A 17,554-nucleotide genomic window follows, 5' to 3' on the forward strand; every position below is an offset into this window, starting at 1 on the left:
GCCGCCCGCACGCCGCTGGCCGCCGGCCTTCGCCCACCTCACCTTGCCGCCGCCGGGCTGGTGCTTCAGGTTTTCAGTGGAGCCGATCTTGGACCTGACGTTCTTCAGGTCCGGCATGGGCACGGGCGCGGTCTGCAGGCGGCTCTTGGCCGAAGACGGCGACTTGGGGGGCGTGCGGACCACCGCCACCTTCTTGGGCTCCCGGGTGGGCGGGGTCGGCAGGGACGGGGTGCGGGAGCGGCTGCCGGGGGTGCCCGGAGACCCGGGGCTGCTGTAGCCGCTGCGATCCCCCGACTTCCCAGACTCACCTGGGGAGGAAGCAGGGGTGAGCAGGGCTGGGCGGTGGGGGGCTGCTGTCCTGAGGGCCCACACCCAGACTCAGAGGCGTCAGGCAGGTGGGTGCCAGATGGAAGTTCAGCTAAACCAGCAGCCCTTGAGGTGGTCCCTAGTGAAACTCTCCTCCTCCAGCCTCCAGGGGAGGAGACGCCCCTCAACAGCGGGGTCACCCAGGGCCAGCCAGGACCTCTTCCCCGGGGCCCAACTCTGCCTTAGGCCGGGGGTCAAGAGACAGGCTCCCAGTGGCTGTGTGGTCTCGGAGAAGTCACTTACCCTCTCTGAGTTCAGGGCCTCAACTCGGAAACAGAAGTAACTACTAAGCCCGCAGTGAGGCCAAGGGGGGTGTGTGCCGACTGGTTTTGTAAAACTCCAGGGTGAGTGTCAAACTCCATCGTCCCCTAAAAGGGCGATGCAATGTCAGGACACAGCTGTCACCTGGGCCGGACTGGCGGGGCCCTTCAAAGTCTGAGGCAAGTTCAAGGCCCCTTCCAGGAGCCCCAGCCCCCGACCCCAGACTCCCCTGCCCCTCCCACCCCTATAAACAAGCCGTGCTGCCTCCATGCCGCCAGGCCCTCCCCAAGAACACCCTTCGCCCAGCACAAGCCAGTGCCCCCTCCAAGGCTGCAGGGGCCTCTGGCGCCCGGCAGACGCAGCCCCTCCCTTTTGTGGGCACCGCCCCCCAACTCCTGCCCTTGTCTGCCTTCGCCACGCTTTAGTAGTTCGCTGCTCTATCTACCTGCTAGAGCGTGCTGGGCCCCGAGTATGGGGCGTGGGGGGCAGATGCAGGTGGGGGGCCCAGCCAGAAGGGACCGATCAGAGTCTCTGGGCGGTGGGGGCACCAGACTGGCTGCCCGAGCTCCCTGGGGACTCTTGAGCAGACTCGGATCCGAGAGCGGCCGGCTGGACGCCAGGCCAGGTGACCTGAGCTCAGCCGTAGCCCCGAGGCAGCTGAGCTCTGTGGTGGGCTCCCAAGCCTCGGGCCACCAGGCCCCGCCAGGAACGGTCTGTACTGACAGGACCCCCCCACGCCCCGCCTTGTTCAAAGGGCAGAGCAGCAAAGAAGCCCTGCTCTGGCCAGGGGAGAATGAGCCAGGGACAAGCAGTCTGCTCTACGGGTTGAATTTCGGTGTCTGGGGTGTCCCTGAGGGGGCTCAGCTCTGGCGCAGGGGAGCAGAAACATGCCCCCCTCAAGTAAAAGGTTAATTTCCTGCAAGGCCGCTGCAGGTGGTGGAGCGGCCCTCTCTTGGGGCACCCGTCACTGCCCGGGGTGCTGCCCAGGGTGCCCCTGTCACGCGCTGGAAGACCTGTCTCCTCCTGAGAAGCGGAGCTTCCAGCTGCAGCCCTGTGCTCGCTGTGCCCGCCCTGGCCTTCCCTTTGCTGCCCCGGGCTCCTCGCCATGGCAGGCTACGCATGGTTATTAATCTCCCTTTCGACTTCTTCCTCCTATCACCTGTCCGATGCCTGCTGGATGATTTGCCCGCCCGCAGGGACAGAGGGGCACAGCGTGATTCCTGTGCACCCTACAGTGGCAACAGGAGAACTGTGGCCTTTTTTCCTTTCCCCATAAGGACACAGCAGCTGGGTCTCCGCCTCCAGGCTCAGCAACGCTGCCCTGGCCAGCCCCGTGGGCAAGGCTGAGGGTGTGCGGGGGGTGGGGGGGGAGCTGGGGCTGCCCCTCTCTGCGCCACCTCCTGGCAGGGCCCCTCCAGGCAGGTCACCTAGCCAGCCTGGGCTCGTGCCCTCAGCTGGAGAACAGGCGAGCAGACAGCCCACGGGTGTGAGGACTCATGTCATCAGGGCCGGCGGGAATTTCACACACATGCTCGGCCCAGAACAGCCCAACTCCAGCCCCACGGAGGACAGGCTCATGCTCCCCCAGCCAAGAGCCACCGAGGTTAGTGAGAACACGCGGGGTTAGCAAGGTCCAGCCTGCGGACACATCTGAACTCAGGCCACGCGGGGCGGGCAGGACTGGCCAGCCGGCTCCAGCCGCACACACGTCAGCCAGCAGGCAGAGGCGCCCGGCCCGGCGGGCTCGGAATTACCTCTCTCCGACTTGGCCCCCACAGGGGGTGGCTTCCTCTGCACCTGCTTGGTAGCTTAACAAGAAAAACCCACAGAAGCCTCGTTAGGACCAAGCTCACACGGGCCCTTGACGAGCTCCTCAGCCCAGCTGGGCCGGCCGCTGGCAGGGGCGTGTGGGTGCAGGCCCCAGGACCCTGTTCGTAGGCCTTTTGGGGTGGAGGTTGAGAGGTCTCTCCCGGGCGGGTAAGGGCAGGAGAACAGGTTGTTGCCAGCCCTCCTTGGGCGTGGGGCGGGTGGGGGGTGCCCAGCACTCGGCGTGACATCAAGGGCCCTATATCGATGCCAGTCCTGATTCTGCTCACAGCAAGCATGTGGTCACACAGGAGGGGTCACTGCCAGCCCCCCAGCTTTAGAAAGCTGTCCTTACTAGAGCCACAGCTAGGGCCTCTCTGAGCCGTCACCTCAGGCCACAGGCAGCAGACGCCAGCCCCCCAGCACCACAGAGCCACCCAGCCACGCGCCCAGTAGTGTGGAATAACCTGGAGGCCGGGCAGGTAGAAGGGGCAGTGGCCAGGCAGTGTCCAGGCAGTGGGATGGGGAGCTGGGCCTGGCTGCGTCCCACAGACCAGGATGACTCTTCAGCACTATGGAAGCAAGACCACGCGGCCGAGGGCTGGTGTCCGGACTTGTAACCGGGGACGGCACTAGGTCACCTGTTCTGCTAAGCCTCGGGCTTTCACCCGTGTGGCCTTGAGCTCCTGTGATAGTGACCGGCCAGGGAGGCAGCGCCAGGCGGCTGGTCTGAGGACTGAGAACCTCCCCCAGGGGTCCTGGACTTGGGGTCAGAGACACCCCGAGAAGCTTCTTGCCTGCTCCTTATTCCACATGTAGCTGCATTTTCCTCAAGATGGTTACACGGGAAACGCACACGAGGGTGGCTTGTGCACCACGACGCCCACCAGCCGCCCGGGCGGGCAGCGGTCAGCGCCGCGGGCCGTCCGGCTGGGAGCTGGAGCTCTCACCTGTGCCCGGCGGGGTCTTGGGGCTGGGGGTGGTTTTGGCTGGAATCCTGGTGGCGTTGGCTGCGCCTTTCTGGCCGGGAGGTGCCGCTCCCCGGGGGGTGGCGATCTTTGATCCGGTTTTATTATCCGACCCCTGAAAATGGAAGCACCCAGAGTGGTTTTTATTTTTATGGCTGGGAAAGGTTCCTGCCACAGCGCGACCGCCAGCTTGCACGGCGGCTGAGCTAGGGGGCGCCCAGACACCACCAGCGTCTTCCACAAGCACCAGGGTGGCTGGGCACAGCCCCCCAGCCCCCCAGATCCGCTGTGGGGGGGACCTGTGAGCCTGTTGCCAGTGGCTATGCAAAGTCATCCATGACCTTTGTGGCCACCAGCTGCAGACACCCATCTCCAGCGCTTCTTAGGGTCTCGCGGACGGGTGACCCTAACAGACCTTCGGCCTCTTTTATAAAGATTTATTTTTATTTACCTATGCACACAAGAACTGGGGTGCAGGCCAGAGATGGGGGCTGTCACCAGAAAGAGTGGGGGGCAGAACAGACGGATCCACTGAAACACACTGCTGAGGGAGCAGCGGGAGTCAGGAGAGGTCTGCTGCGCCCTGCGGGTCACTCCCTGGCCGGGGATCGAACTCGTGCTGCCGTGGCTGTGACAGCTCGATAGCGCTGACGTAACCCCTGCACCACCTGGGGGGCCCCTTCAGGTCTGTTGGTGCTGCTTGTCGAGCCTGACCAAGCGGTCCTTTTGTTTTCTCCCAAACCACCTTAGGTTTCAGTGATTCCTGAGGTGCAGGGAGACCCTGGAGGGGTCAACGCCAGCACAGGCCAACAGGCCACAGGGCGGGAGCACGAGCTCAGCAAGGCTGCCATGGGGTCGGCTGCCCCGCAAGTGACCTTGACCTCACACAGGCTCGAGAGACACTGGCATTCACCGAGGCCCACGAGGTGGCGGGGCAGGGCGTGAATTCACTGCGGCAGAGTGATGCCATCCAGCCAGAATGGGGGCGCCCCGAGGCGCTCCCTGTTACCAAAGTTGGACTGGACAAAGGCCCCCATGAGAGGGCTGGTTCTCAAACCAGGGTCCCAGCGGGCACCTCAGGAACTGGTCTAGGAGGAACAGGAGAGCGGGGCGCAGAGAAGGATGGCAGTGCACCCCATCTCCCCACTTAACCGGGATCTTCACGTGCTTCCAGCTCAGAGCTGACCTGAAGGCCTGGAGGCAGGAAAAGCACACATCCGCCAGCCACGCCAGCAGCCCGACTCCTTTTCCAAGGTGGTTCCTTGCCTTGAGCTTCATCTGCTCTGCTCCAATTCTGCCGGCGCGGGTGTGGCAGAAGACGCGTGTTTAGGGGAGGAGCGTGGCTCTGGGCACGCCGCAGGGCTGGAGGGTTTGACCAAAGGGTCTGCGCTACCAGGAGAGGGGCGTCTGGGGCTAAGGCAGGCCTATTGCTCAGGGTTTCAGCAGAGGAAGGTGAGGATGTCTTAAACATAAACATAAATAAAATCAAAATAAAAGTCAGCGCACGGGGAGCAGTGACCAAGAGTAACCACGCAGGTGATGTAAGACAGTGATCTCCCAAGTGGACCCTGGACCAGCTTCGTAGCTAAGGACAGAGGTGACCCCGGGCCCTGATGTGCTTGTGACGGGTGGTCAGCGAAACACCTCCACGGGATCACAGCGCGCAAGGCGCGTCACCAAGTTAGCCCAGGGCACCGCTTTGCCAAGAGCCTGTGACAAAGGGGTAGAAGTTCTGCACTGGGCCTTGCTCGGCCCGAGGCCGGCTCTTCCTGTGTTACTCTGGGGACCCCAGGTTTCCAGGTGTTTCCCACCGTGAACTCAGTGGAGACCACTCAAGGATTCAATGCTAGGATGTTCCCCCCCAACACCCCCACTTTCTGCTCAATTCCAAGTGGGGTGCTGCGGCGGCCGCTCACCCTGGGTCTTCTTCCCACCACCCAACAGCGTCACGCGGCTGGACCCAGACTCGCACCTGCCCCACATCCTGTGAACAGATCCTGACCCCACTTGGGTACCCCAACACGTGCGCTTTCTGATGGAGCAAATCTTCGCACTGTCAGGTGACTTGATTCCTAATCTGGCCAAGGCACCCCCTAAGGGCAGGGCGGGGGGGTCTAGGGAGCTGGGTGATGCCTGGAGGGAGCTGCCCCTTGATTCCGCCTGGTGGGCGCTGAATGGTGTGTCCTGGCTGCCTCTGGGGCTCTCTGGCCAGAAAGCAAGGCCCAGGCGGAGAGGTGGGCTGGGGAGCCCAGGCCCGCAGGAATGAACTGAGAGCACGCCAGGGCGCTGTGGGGGGCGGCTCCCGAAGAGGGCCCTGGTTGGGGGCTTCTTCAGACTTCATGGGGAGTTTGCCTTCTCCCTTGGGTTTCCCACTGAAGAGGCCAAGGCCCTCTGTCTGGCCAGGGGCAGCCGGGACGGTCCAAGGCACGGGCCAGGGTCCGAGGGGGGGTGCAGGCTGAGGGGCCTGGGGCCGTGGCCAGGGAGGAGAGCCGCCTCCCCAGGGCAGCGCCCCCTGCCCGGCGAGGTTCCTGAGGGCGCTGCCCCTTCCCTGCGAGGCTGAGAGCGACCCAGAGCAGCGGCTGTGCCTGTGTGTGACTGGACGAACGTATGCTCGGGCCAGTCGGGGTCCCTAGGTGGGCATCGAGACTGCAGACCATCCTCCAGGCCCCAGCCGGTCTTTGGCTCCCTCCCCAGCATCTTGGGAAGGTAATACCAGCCTCTCAAAGGGCAGGCACTTTGGGGAGCGGCCAGCATGCCGGGTGCCAACTCCGAGAGCCCCATTCTGCATCTGGGGCCCTTCAGGGCTCCAGGGTTTCAGACCTGATGTTTCAGGCTGTGCGGTCAAGAGGCAGGGTCCAGGATGCAAAGTGATGACGCGTGCCTGCATGGGGGTGGGGTGGGGGGGAAGGACGCACCCCAAGGGCCAGGCGTGGCTCCCCGGGAGGGAGAGCTGCTTCCTCTCCTGCTCCTTGGGTTGGTTTTTGAAGAGGGACATCAGCACTGGTCAAACGCTGTTTGGCCAGACCGGAAAAGGGCAGCGCTCCAGTGGAGTCTCCCCGAGAGGGAGGCGCCCAGCAGACTGGGAGCCCTGACCGGCTCCCTTCCTCTGCCACCATGTACATGCAGAGCCTCAGGGGCTGGGTCCCTGGGGGGCTGAGGCCCTGGGGGGCTGGGTCCCTGGGGGGCTAGGCCCCTGGGGGGCTGAGGCCCTGGGGGGCTGAAGGCCTGGGTCCCTGGGGGGCTGGGTCCCTGGGGTCTGGGCCCCTGGGGGGTTGGGTCCCTGGGGGGCTGGGTCCCTGGGGGGCTAAGGCCCCGGGGGGCTGGGCCCCTGGGGGGCTGAGGCCCTGGGGGGCTGAAGGCCTGGGTCCCTGGAGGGCTGGGTCCCTGGGGTCTGGGCCCCTGGGGGTCTGGGTCCCTGGGGGGCTGAGGCCCACAGGGCTGCGCCCACCGTGGCCCTGGGATCTGGAACAGAGCCGAGCGGAGCGGGCCGCACCACGGGGAAGGCTCGGGGGAGGCTCCAGGGCCCACGTGCTTGCTCTGCGGCCCCACGAGGACCTGGGCCTGCTGGAAGGAGACCTGGAGGGGAGACCAGGTGCTCAGGAGAGACCTGTGGGTGGGAGACCCAGGCGGTGGCTCCTGGGCCTTGGCAGAGTCCACGGAGAGTTACTTGGTGCATTTTGAACTCTGCGCCTCTCCCTTTTCCCCCGCTCTCTGGGGCCTGCTTAAGCCCTCTCCTGCAGTTCCAGAGGCTCCTTGGACTCCCAGGACCCCCCCAGAGCTGCATCAGCTCCACCCTGCCTGCTGTCTGGGCTTTGTTGGGGACTGTTACTAGGGACAGCAGCCCTTCATCTCTCTACGGACGCCGATTCTTCCCGAAGTCTTTCACACTAAGAGTATGCTTCCTTGGCCTTAGCATGGCAGATGGCTAAACCCCTTTGAGAGGGAGCACCCCTCGATAGTTTGGGGCCCCTCAGTGCCCCTCCGTCACAGTGTCTCCTGTACCACAGCCACATTCATGCCTTTAGCTTGCAGGGGGTGAGCAGGTTCCCCCACTTTTTCTCCTCCCCTGCCACCTCCACCACTCAGGGTTCACGGCAGTCAGGCCCCCCACCCCCGCCCCCACTGCAGCTCTCAGGACACAGTCACCCCTCTGCTGCTGGGCTTTGCTCTGCCTTCTTGCTCCTGGAGACCCCTTCCCCACCCCTGCCTGGCCAGCCTAGTTCAGGGTTCCTTCACCACCGGCCTCTAGCACTTTTCCCGAATCCTTGACCTTGTGTGGGAGAGCATTTCAACGGTCAGCACTCTCTGCCCACTAAGTAAGTGGCGTTTTCTATATCTCTTGTGTGTGTGTTTGCTGGGCCCAGATCTGCAGTGGGAAGTGTAAGATGTGCAACATTCAAGCGTGATTGCAAAAAACTCAAACATACCTTTCACGATCATGGCCGGCTCATTTAAGCGCTAATCACAATGCTGCGATTGGGAACATGCATTCACTGTCTGTGCACTCCCCCTCCCTGGCATTAGCCTCAAGACCGATAAACGCTGGATTTTTAGTCTGCGTAACGCACACACACTCGAGAGACAGCGGTTCTGGGCACCCGGCCCCGCTCCGCAACACACGTGCTGGCTGTCCCACAGACTCGGCCGGCAGGCAGCTGCGTGTGCTGGACGCTTACCTTGTTCTTTCTGTCATCGTTGACAGTCCCGTCTTTGCCTTTGCTGACCATGCGAGCTGGTAAGACACAAAACGAGAACACGTGTTACCCCCAATTCACAGCCCACAGAGCCCGCCGCCGTGACACTGCTCCCTCCTGGGTCCGCGCACAACACTTCAGCTGGCCTCGGCGGCTCTCTCCCCTTGAATCTACGTGGGGTCACATTGTTAGTATCAAGACAGCACGCTGGGTCATTGCTGGGAGGACCCGGAGAGAGAGGCAAGGGTTGGGGGCGGGGACATGCAGGGGGCCACAGCAGAGACTGTCCCGGCACCCAGTGACCTAGGGCGGTCAGGAGAGGTGATGTAGGTCCCACTGCCACAGGCACCCTCCCTCCCCGGGGGCCTCCCCCGCTGGGGCCAACCCTACTTCAAGAAGGGGGTGGGCACTGGCCCGCCCCAGGGCCACACACCGAGGCCAGAGCAGGGGAGCGAGCTGTCTGTCGGAGCCTGTTCCTCCCTAACAGGGCTCTGGTCACAGCCCAGCTGTTCTGTCGCCCCGTCCCCCTCCGGGACCCTCCCCTCGGACCCAGTCTGGGGTCTTCTCTTCTCATGTCTCCTACAGGCCTCCCCCAGGGGACTACTCTGCCGTTCTCCCGCAGACTAGTTACCACCAAACATCTCTCTGCTGACATCTGCATTCTTGAGGAACAGACCACTGACAGGTTCTGTCTAGGGGCCACACCCCTTTGGTGAAACAGGTCCGGGCAGCTGGTCTACCTGCCAGCGTCTCTAACTCTTCCTGTCCTGTTGACACTAATGGCTGAGAGCGGATTGCAGACCTTCGTCTCCGTTTCAGTGTTGTACTCTCCTGCTCCCGATGATGGGGGCTTCTCATGGCTGCCGGACACACGGCATCTTGGGTGACTACCACTGATCACCTAGCCCAGAGGTTCCAGACTTTACTGTGTGATGGAATCACCTGTGGAGGTGGCTAAAACACAGCTGTCCAGGGCCACCAGACCGTAAGCCGAGGGAGGGGCCACGCGTACCTGGCTCAGTCCTGGCCCAAGTCAATCCCCATCGCCTGTGTCACCACAAAGCATCTGCGAGATCAGCGTTTCCCAAGTCAGGGTGTGACTGAGCCAGCCTTCTTCGGGGAGACGCTGAGGGGCAGCAAGAACATTTGGGAAGTCCACACTGACCTTAGAGGGTCACATTGGACGAGTAAGGCCCTGATAGTTCCCGCAGCAGCAAACCCCGATGAACGTACTTTGAGCTGTTTTTTCCTAAAATCCTAACTTACTGGACCATGGAACTCCCTGGACATACCTGTGGACATCCAGTGGGGGCCTGGATTCGATAAAGTATTCAGACTCAGTATTTGAATATACCAACATTCAAATTCAATACCTACTGATTCAACACATCAGGTATCACATCTCAAGAAACACTGATGTCCTGTCCCTCACCTGGAATTTAGGATCTTTAAAAACAGGACGGCAGGGTATATCCAAGTTTTCTTGGCAAATAGAATCTAATAAAAATTGAACTCATGTTTGCAACGCTCAGCTTAAATAGCATCAATTTCTGCACCCCATAAGTAATTAAAAAATGCTGAGTGCCCTAAATATAAGAATATGCCCCTGTGTGCTCCTCTGTGTGTAGACTGCCCTCTCCCCGACAGGACACAGAGACTCACTGTGGTCCTGCTCCCCAGAGCTCCGGGGGGCCCAGGTGGACACCCGGCAGTCCCTGCCTGGGGACATCTGGGCTCTGAGGGTGGGGGAGGCGCTTAGGGCAGGAAGACTTTGCTTCTGCGCACTCTCGCCTCCACCGGGCAGGCGCTGGGCTTGGGCCTGTGTGGCAGAGACCCTGCGTGGGCTCTTGACACCACCTCTGCCTGTCCCCAAACAAGAGCAGAGGGCACTCTGCAGACTCTCCTGGCAGGACTGCAGTGTGGAGGGAGGGACAGGGCTACCTGGGCCCTGAACCTGGCTCATCTCTCCTATGTGACCCCGAGCAGGTTACTCTACCACTCTGAGTCCCAGAGGGACAAGTGGGACTAGGTGTGCCCCAGTGGGAGGGCGTGGGGGGTGCTAGACAAGCATTTAGGGGCACAGCAAGCCCCCCCATATGGAGCAGCTCTCCTCTCTGCGGGGCGGCACACCCACCTCCCGCGGCTGAAGGCTGTTGTGGATAAACGAGAGGTTGAGGGATGAACAGGGCAGGAAGCACCGGGTGGGGTGTTGTGACATGCGGGAAGGCCGGCGGCAAGCGAGGGGGCAGGTGCTACCAGCCTTGGGCAGGCGGGGCGGGGGCGTGAGCGGCAGAGTCCAGGGGTCGTGTCGGGCTGTCCCGGGCCCCTCGAAGCAGCAGGAGCCAAGGAGAGGCCGCGCTCCGCGGCCTGGGTGGCACACGGGGCCGCCGGGAAGGAGCGTCACAGACCTTTGAGTTGCGGGACGCGGCTGGCGGGCTTTCCTGGCAGACCAGCTGCAGGCTGCTTTTCAGGCGATTTCGGAAACTCAGGCTTTTTTGTGTCCTCTCCCACAGGCAGGCCCTGGGGCTCCTGTTCCTCTCCAGGGCCCCCCGGCAGGGCAGCCCCTTCCAAATCCACCTCTGCGTGTCCCTTCAGGTCCCTCTGTGTGTTCGCTTTGATTTCCACGTGGAACTTGAACTTGGGGGGTGCTTCCTGCTCTTCGTCTGTGGGCCCTGCTCCCGGCTCTTCCGGCTCTGGGACTAGGGTGGCCTCCCTGGGAAATGTCTGGGGGGACATCCCATCTTGGTTTGGGGAGCTCTGAAGACTTGGGGAGACTTGGGAGGGAGGGGAGTCCTGGGGTGAGGACTCATCGATGTCTCGGTCTTGGTCGACCTCCTCATCTCCCAACCTCTCTTTGTCCTGGTCCCCCTGTAGGGGCAGCCCACCCTCGTGCAGGCCTCGCAGACTCTGGCCTTCGGGCAGCTCGGCGCTGCGGCGGCTTCCCTCTGCGTCCTCAGGTTCTGCCCCCCGAGGTCGGTGGGAGGCCTCTCTGGAGCCTTCGGGCAGGATGGGCACCCCAGGCAGGTCGGACGCGTGCTGGTGGGTAGGACCCAGGGTCCTCAGATCTACGGTCTCCCCTCCATGGAGCCCCAGCCCCTGGAGGAAGGTCCCCTGGACACTCTTGCTGTCCTCGGAGTCCATTTGGAGATATCCGGGGGAGGGGGGCATGGGAGAGGTCAGCCCCTCCTGGGCCTCACCCCCTCTTTTTGGTACCCATTCCTGGGGGGACTCCTGAGGCTCTCTCATTGGAGGGGGCGGTTGGCAGCTGGTCACCAGAACGGGGGCTTCCAGCCCTTTCTCCCCCCGGGGCAGCAGGGAACCCCCAGGTGCTTCACCACGTCCAGGCTGGCCCTGAGGGCTGGCGTCACTGGCCAGGGTCCTCCCAGGTGCCTCCCTCTGTGGGCCTGGGACACGCAGCTCCGCTGGTTTGGAGAGGCAGTGGTGGCAAAAGGTTAGCGGGGGGCGTCAATCTTAAGGCGGGGACACACTCTTGAAACAGGGAAAGGACAGCAAAGGGCCCCACAGGCCCACCGAGCACAGAGCCCACCTCCGTGCTGTCGTCCTCGCCACCGCGTCAAGCTGCCACCCCTCGCTGGGTGGCCCTGCGTGACGCCTCTTCTCCCTGGGCCTCAGCTTCCCCTTCTGTGAAAGGGGGTCTGGGACTGCACCCCCAAGGCCCCGCCCTGTGCCGGTGAGGCTCCTCTGCGCGCTCAGGGCCAGCCGCTGTGTCCACTCGGCCACAGAAGCTTCTCCGCCGGCACGGACGGCCTCTGGCTTCCGGAGTGGCCCTGCTGGCTGCAGCAGGGGCCCCCACTCCTCTCCCACACTCCCTGCGGCCCTTTTTGTTCAAGGAAACCAGCAGGTGCTCGCGCGCCCACCCTGCCTGCGGCCTGTGCTGAGAGGTGGGGACCACCCATTGCATGGACCATTCTGGGGCTCGAGTCTTCACTGAGAACCCCGAGACCCTCCAGCAGAACCCGACTCACACGGATCTGGGCACGGAGGTGGCCTCTGCTGAGGTGGCCCCACTGCAAAGATGTCGCAGCCCTGGGGGCCCCTGTTACACCAGGACGTGCTGCTCTCGCACCTTCCAGGCAAAGCCTTCCTCCAGCCGTCCCAGACAGTCCTTGACGGGGATGTTACCACACTGACAGACTACACGATGCTAAAAGACTCCCATTACAGAAGAAACAGGGGTCCCGAGCTCGGGTGGTAAAAGCACCTTGAGAAGTCAATGTATGATCGAATGTGTGACAGAGTGTGTGTGCGTGCGTGTGTGTGTGTGTGTGTGTGTGTGTGTGTGAATGGAGAATCTTACATGATGCAATTCTTTTTCTGGAGTGTTCAGTAAATATTTAACGTAGCAATGGTTGGTGGGTGGGGGTGCTGGGAGGCCCAAGGAAACCAGTATCTCAGCAAATGCAGTGTGATAGTCTCAGGGGTCCAGACAGACTGTGTTCTGCCCCGGGGAGGCCCGGACGCTCACGGAAGATAGTCTGCCTCTGGGGTACACATGCCACACCCCACTTCCAGCGTGGCCCCTCTGTGCTTTACGAGCGCAGGCAGCCACAGGGAAGAGCGAGGGAGAGATGGACTCACTATGCTTGTGTTTATATGGCTCTTCTGAAGCCGGGTGGTTTTAGTATCAGAGACTGCGGGCCTTGGACCAGTGTGTGTTGGGGCCACCAGGTGTCTGGATTTCAGGGTCTCACTGGGGCTTGGACCGCAGTCCCAGGCAGGGCAGGAAGACCTCTGGAGCCACCGGCTTGCGCCGAGTTCCCACTGCCACTGTTAGCTGGTGAGCACCGTTAGAGTTCCGTGATTCTAGGGTGTGGCTGAAGAAGGTTAAACAGTTAACGTAACAGTAAGGTTGCGTGGAAGGTGCGTTAGTAAACATTTGTAGAAAAACGCTTGTCTTCACTTCCTTTTATGGAAAGAATCTATCATTCTCAGAGATTATAACAGATTTAAAATATATATATATATATAGGCCCTCCCTGGTGGCACAACGGGTTAAAGTCAGTACTACTAAGCTGGCCACAGATTCTTCAGCACGAGTTTGATGTTTGATCCCCGCCTGCCCCGGAGGTGACCACATGGCGTGGCAGACCTCTCCTGACCCGCCCGCTGCTCCCCTCAGCAGTGTACTTCGTCCATCTGCCTGTTCTGCTCCCCACTCTGTCTCTGCTCCTCTCACCGCCCCTGTACCTCAGGCCTATACCCCAGTTCTGTATGCATAAATAAATAAATCTTTAAAAATAAATAAATAAGAGCACTCATTTTACCTAAACTGAGAATCAGGACCTCAGAGAAACAAGAGCCAGGTTTCCACCTATTTAACACACAGGCCGAGGCCCCGCTGGCATCCATCACCTTCCTAATATACCTTGATGCTCTTTAGAGGTTTAAGAATGAAAACCCAGCCTGTACCTGGGAGATGAGAAGTATTAGCCCAGACAGTCTTGCAGGGGGAAATGTGGCACTGGCCCTCAAAATACCCTCAAGGGAACAATGTCTTGGGCCCAGAGCCTCGAGATCAGCCAAGTGGCCCCAGGGTGGGGCTGAACACCCCTACCGCTTTCTGGAGGAAGCTACGTGTTTCCCCAACCCCTCGCAAGCTAGAAGCTTCCACACTATCTGGTGGCCTCTCAAGTTCTATTATGCAGCAAGTGACAGAAAACCAACTGCTTCTTGGGGTCCAGGGAGCCCCGCTTCCTGACACAAGCAATCTCTGGGACTTTAACAACTTAGGTTCTTAAAACATTCATGATAAAGGATCACAGAAAATAGTTTTTCTTGGACACAAGTTATGATGTGAGAAAAAGATCAGTGTGAAGGTTGCACAGAAGAAAGTGAAAAAGACAGAGCCTGACGGTGCTGTGGGCTTGGGGGTGGGCTGGAGGCCCTAGAGCCCGAGGTTTGGGCATTTGGCCTTGTCTCCCTAGGCTGGACACGCCAGCTCCTTTCGGCACACCAACACCTGAGGCGTGATTCAGGAAGTGTTAGGGGAACGCTCGTTCCATATGTGAATGGCCCGTCTTTGGTAAGAACCAGCAGCCGAAACCTCTGGACCATGGATCAGGGTCCAGGCCAAGCTCTCTTTTCAGCCTCGAGACCATCCAGGTGTGTCCACCTCCCTCTGCCCGACTCCAGGGTGTGGTAGCAGCTCCAGTCCACTGACCTTGGGTCACATGTCCAGCGGCTTGGTCTTCCAGGTTGGGGGTATCGCCAATGCCCGCTTCTTCAGCTGGGTTACGTGCCAGGAAATGAAGAAGATAAAAGCAAAGACAGTTATTGTTGGCTGGCAACAGAGCTCCCTGCACCTGCTGGCAACTTTCTGGCCATGAGGGCGGACGGCACGTGCCTCTGGCTCTCTGCAAGCATCACCCCGGGGGCGTCGAGGAACGCAGTTCACAAGCGAACCCCACAACGACACACACTTCACAGGCGACCGCGGTGCAGAGGAAGGGCCTTGTCCGTAGGGGCCCAGGTCCCCCTTCAACAAAGACACACAGCATGGGTGAGGCCAGAGAAGCAGTTGGCTGCTCGGAAGCTGCCCCCCTCCACCAGCCAGGCCTGCACCCCAGCCCCGGGCAACTAGGGCCTCTGAGGTGCAGGGGGCAGTGGGGTGTGGGTTGTGGAGTCAGGTTGGGGGGTCACACCAGGTGCCACCATCTACTTAACCTCTCAGAGCCTCCATTTCCTCAGGGCGAACCCCAAGGGGATGATGGGGTTGCCACACAGGAGCCTGGTGAGGGTGAGCGTCAGAATCTAGCAGTTAGGATGCTGGCAGTGCCCCCATCACTGTCCCCAAACAACCGGGCTGATCTCTTCTCACACTTGCTCAGAACAGGCACAGCCTCACCGGCGGGGCCCCACCGCCAGGGAGTGGCTTTCCCGAGCCTTGCTTAGGAGCTGCAGCTCACACACAGGAAGCCGGGGCTCCTGCCACATCAGTAGTATGAAATCAGGGAGCCTGAAAACGCCACATTCTGCACCTTGTAAACTCAGGGCGTGTGACAGGGCAATGGATACCGGAGTCCAGGGAGGGCAGCTCTGGCCAGGCTGCCCCCGGCGGCCGCTGGGTCATGTTCTCCTAGTCCTGAGATGACTCAGTGTCTTCATCAAAAACCAGAATTCCAAGCGGCCACCGTAAGTCGCCCAGGCTGCTGCTGAGGCCACAGGAGAGAAAGGGAGGCCCCCTGGGGTGCAGACACTGCATGTGGCCTCGTGAGTGCCTGGCCTGGTGGCTGCCCCAGGACAGCGGAGGCCTCAGCGGCGGGGACGGAAAGTGCCCCGTATGCCAGGTCCCGGGCACGGTCCCATCTGGGTCCCTGTAGCCAACACTGTGCTCCCATGAGGTCTTGGGGACAGGCCCACGTCACGTGACATTGGCCATGCGTCCCGAGGGGCAGCCTTGAGCACAGATGTGAGGTGAGCTCCTGACGGGATCATGGAGGAAAGGCTCAGAGGGATGCAGTGTGGTCCTGGAGACAGGGCCGGAGGCACCAGGGCCCTGCCCACAGGAGCGAGACGGGGGTCTGCCAGTGGGGCGGCCATGCACCCCAGCGGGGCCTCACTTAGGCTGTGTCGCTGGAGCCTCAGGACACAGCAAACCAGTCACACCACAGGGGCTGAGCTGGCCACCTGCCCTCAGAACACCCCCTGGGCAAGGTGTGTGTGGAGGGGAGGGAGGGTGGACGGGCCATGCCCGCGCGGCCCTGCAGCAGAGGCACTGGTCCGCGGTTGGGCTGTGTACCCACAGCTGGTGTGAGCAAGAACACCTGTGCTTTTCCCACGGAGGCGACTTGGGCTCAGGCCAGCATGCGGGATCTCGGACCGTTTCCAGGAGGGAACACGCTTTACTTCGGCAGAGGTGAGGCTGGAGGCAGATTCTCAGCCCCCAAAGGGCTGAGGAAAGGGGCCCCTGAAGGGCCGTTTAGGATGGGGGTGTCTGGAAGAGTTCAAAAATGGCCCCCAGACAAAGTCATCTTACACACCTGCAGAGACCGTGACACCAGCTCACAGCACTGCCAGCTTGGCGAGAGCTTCCCTGCCTCTCCCTCCCCAGGCCCAGCCCCAGCCCCACGGGGCAGAGCTGCACCCCAACCCAAGCTCTGAGGACCTGGCATTCTCATTAGCATTCGCAGGCTGCTCTGTGACCGTGGCTGCTTGTGGTTACCGAGGAGACATCAAGCCGACTGTCCCAGCCCTGCCTTCCCCCACTGGATAAAGCACAAAGGGGCAGCGGGAGATAAAGTCAAAGCCGTGATCTCACCCTGAGTCATTCCATGGCCTTCAGTGACCTTGCTCAAGGACGAGGCCTGCCAGGCTTGGAGAGTTACCCCCCACCCACTTCAGGAGACCAAGCAGAAACTGCAATGGAGAAGTCGGTGCCCCTTGGCTTCTGTCCTGCATTGTTACATAAGAGCCAGAGGAAGAGCTGCAGGCTGGCTGGAACCCATCTTTAGGAAGGAAAGAAACACCCCCCCTCCTCCGCCCTGGGGACATCTGCCCAGTCTCGGCCTTCCAGACTTCTGCTTTCCTTGCATCCCCCCAGTCACATGGCAACGTCTGGAGTCTCTACGTCAGCCCACGTCATTACATGAAGGACGGACAGCAAGGACTCTGGGTGGCACTGGCTGTTTCCTGAGGGCCCAGGGCTGGGCAGCTCACAAGTGGCCCTGGCAGCCCCAGGCCAGTACCCAGTCCAAGCCACTCCCCATCATCCTTGTGAGCCCTCCCGTGAGGGTCCCGTGATCTACGCAGGGTGTTTGGAGACAGTTCTAGAAATAGATGCTAGATTACACTGCTGACCTCAGGGACTGTCCAGGTGAGGCCCTCCAAAGCTCTGGGTCAGTGATCTGGACCCTGCTGCATACTCCAGTGCTCGCTGGCGGGGCCCCTAGAGAGGGGACCCCGTCTCTGGGCAGAGCAGGAGCAGCACTGACTTCAGGAGTGAAAGGGGCAGGAGACGCCACCAGCCTGCTCAAGGCGCCCTACGGAGGGTTCTGACCGGGGCAGGAGGGGAGCCGGGAGGACTCCAGAAGGTCTTCTCCCTCCGGGAGGTGGCAGACAGCCCAGAACAGAGGGCATCAAGGCACGGAGCTCGGGGCAGCCCAAGACTCCCAGGGGCCCATCCACCACCTCCCTGCCTCGGCGGGAGACAAGCACGCCCCTTGTGCCCACCCGCCCCGCGGGTCAGCCGTACTGCGGGCCATTCACGCCCGGCCCCCGGGGCCACCTCACCTGTGGTTCCTTCTGGGATCTCCGTGTGGGGCTGAGTGGCCGCCTGCTCACCGGGGGCTCCCTCATCCACTAAGGGTGCTGTCACGTCTGGAAACCACCGAGAATCACCTAAGGGGGCGGATGAGCCGTGCCGAGCCCCTCACCTTTGCTTCTGGTGGGGAGCAATGCGGGGAGGGGGAGGCAAGAGGGGACTCAGCCACATGCAAAAAA

At 61.6% G+C, this 17,554-nt stretch overlaps 1 protein-coding gene across 15 annotated transcripts in view; it reads right to left on the reverse strand.

Moving 5' to 3' along the window:
* The window catches only part of MAPT (microtubule-associated protein tau), an 84,485-nt gene that overhangs the window by 17,062 nt on the left and 49,869 nt on the right, over positions 1–17,554 (reverse strand). For 2 of the 15 annotated variants that reach the window (XM_012726181.1, XM_012726178.1), the window contains exons 4-10: positions 17,345–17,452; positions 14,277–14,342; positions 10,504–11,517; positions 8,078–8,133; positions 3,384–3,516; positions 2,382–2,435; positions 43–308 (exon numbers count right to left, since the gene is read on the reverse strand). In XM_012726181.1, coding sequence (XP_012581635.1) covers positions 43–308; positions 2,382–2,435; positions 3,384–3,516; positions 8,078–8,133; positions 10,504–11,517; positions 14,277–14,342; positions 17,345–17,452 — 1,697 coding nt within the window. The remainder of the gene's footprint in view (positions 1–42; positions 309–2,381; positions 2,436–3,383; positions 3,517–8,077; positions 8,134–10,503; positions 11,518–14,276; positions 14,343–17,344; positions 17,453–17,554) is intronic. The other 13 variants (XM_012726183.1, XM_012726180.1, XM_004684056.2 and 10 more) reach the window with 9 other exon arrangements.

The sequence above is a fragment of the Condylura cristata genome, unplaced genomic scaffold, assembly GCF_000260355.1.
Source record: "Condylura cristata isolate star-nosed mole 26May11 unplaced genomic scaffold, ConCri1.0 scaffold00017, whole genome shotgun sequence".
NCBI lineage: Eukaryota > Metazoa > Chordata > Mammalia > Eulipotyphla > Talpidae > Condylura > Condylura cristata.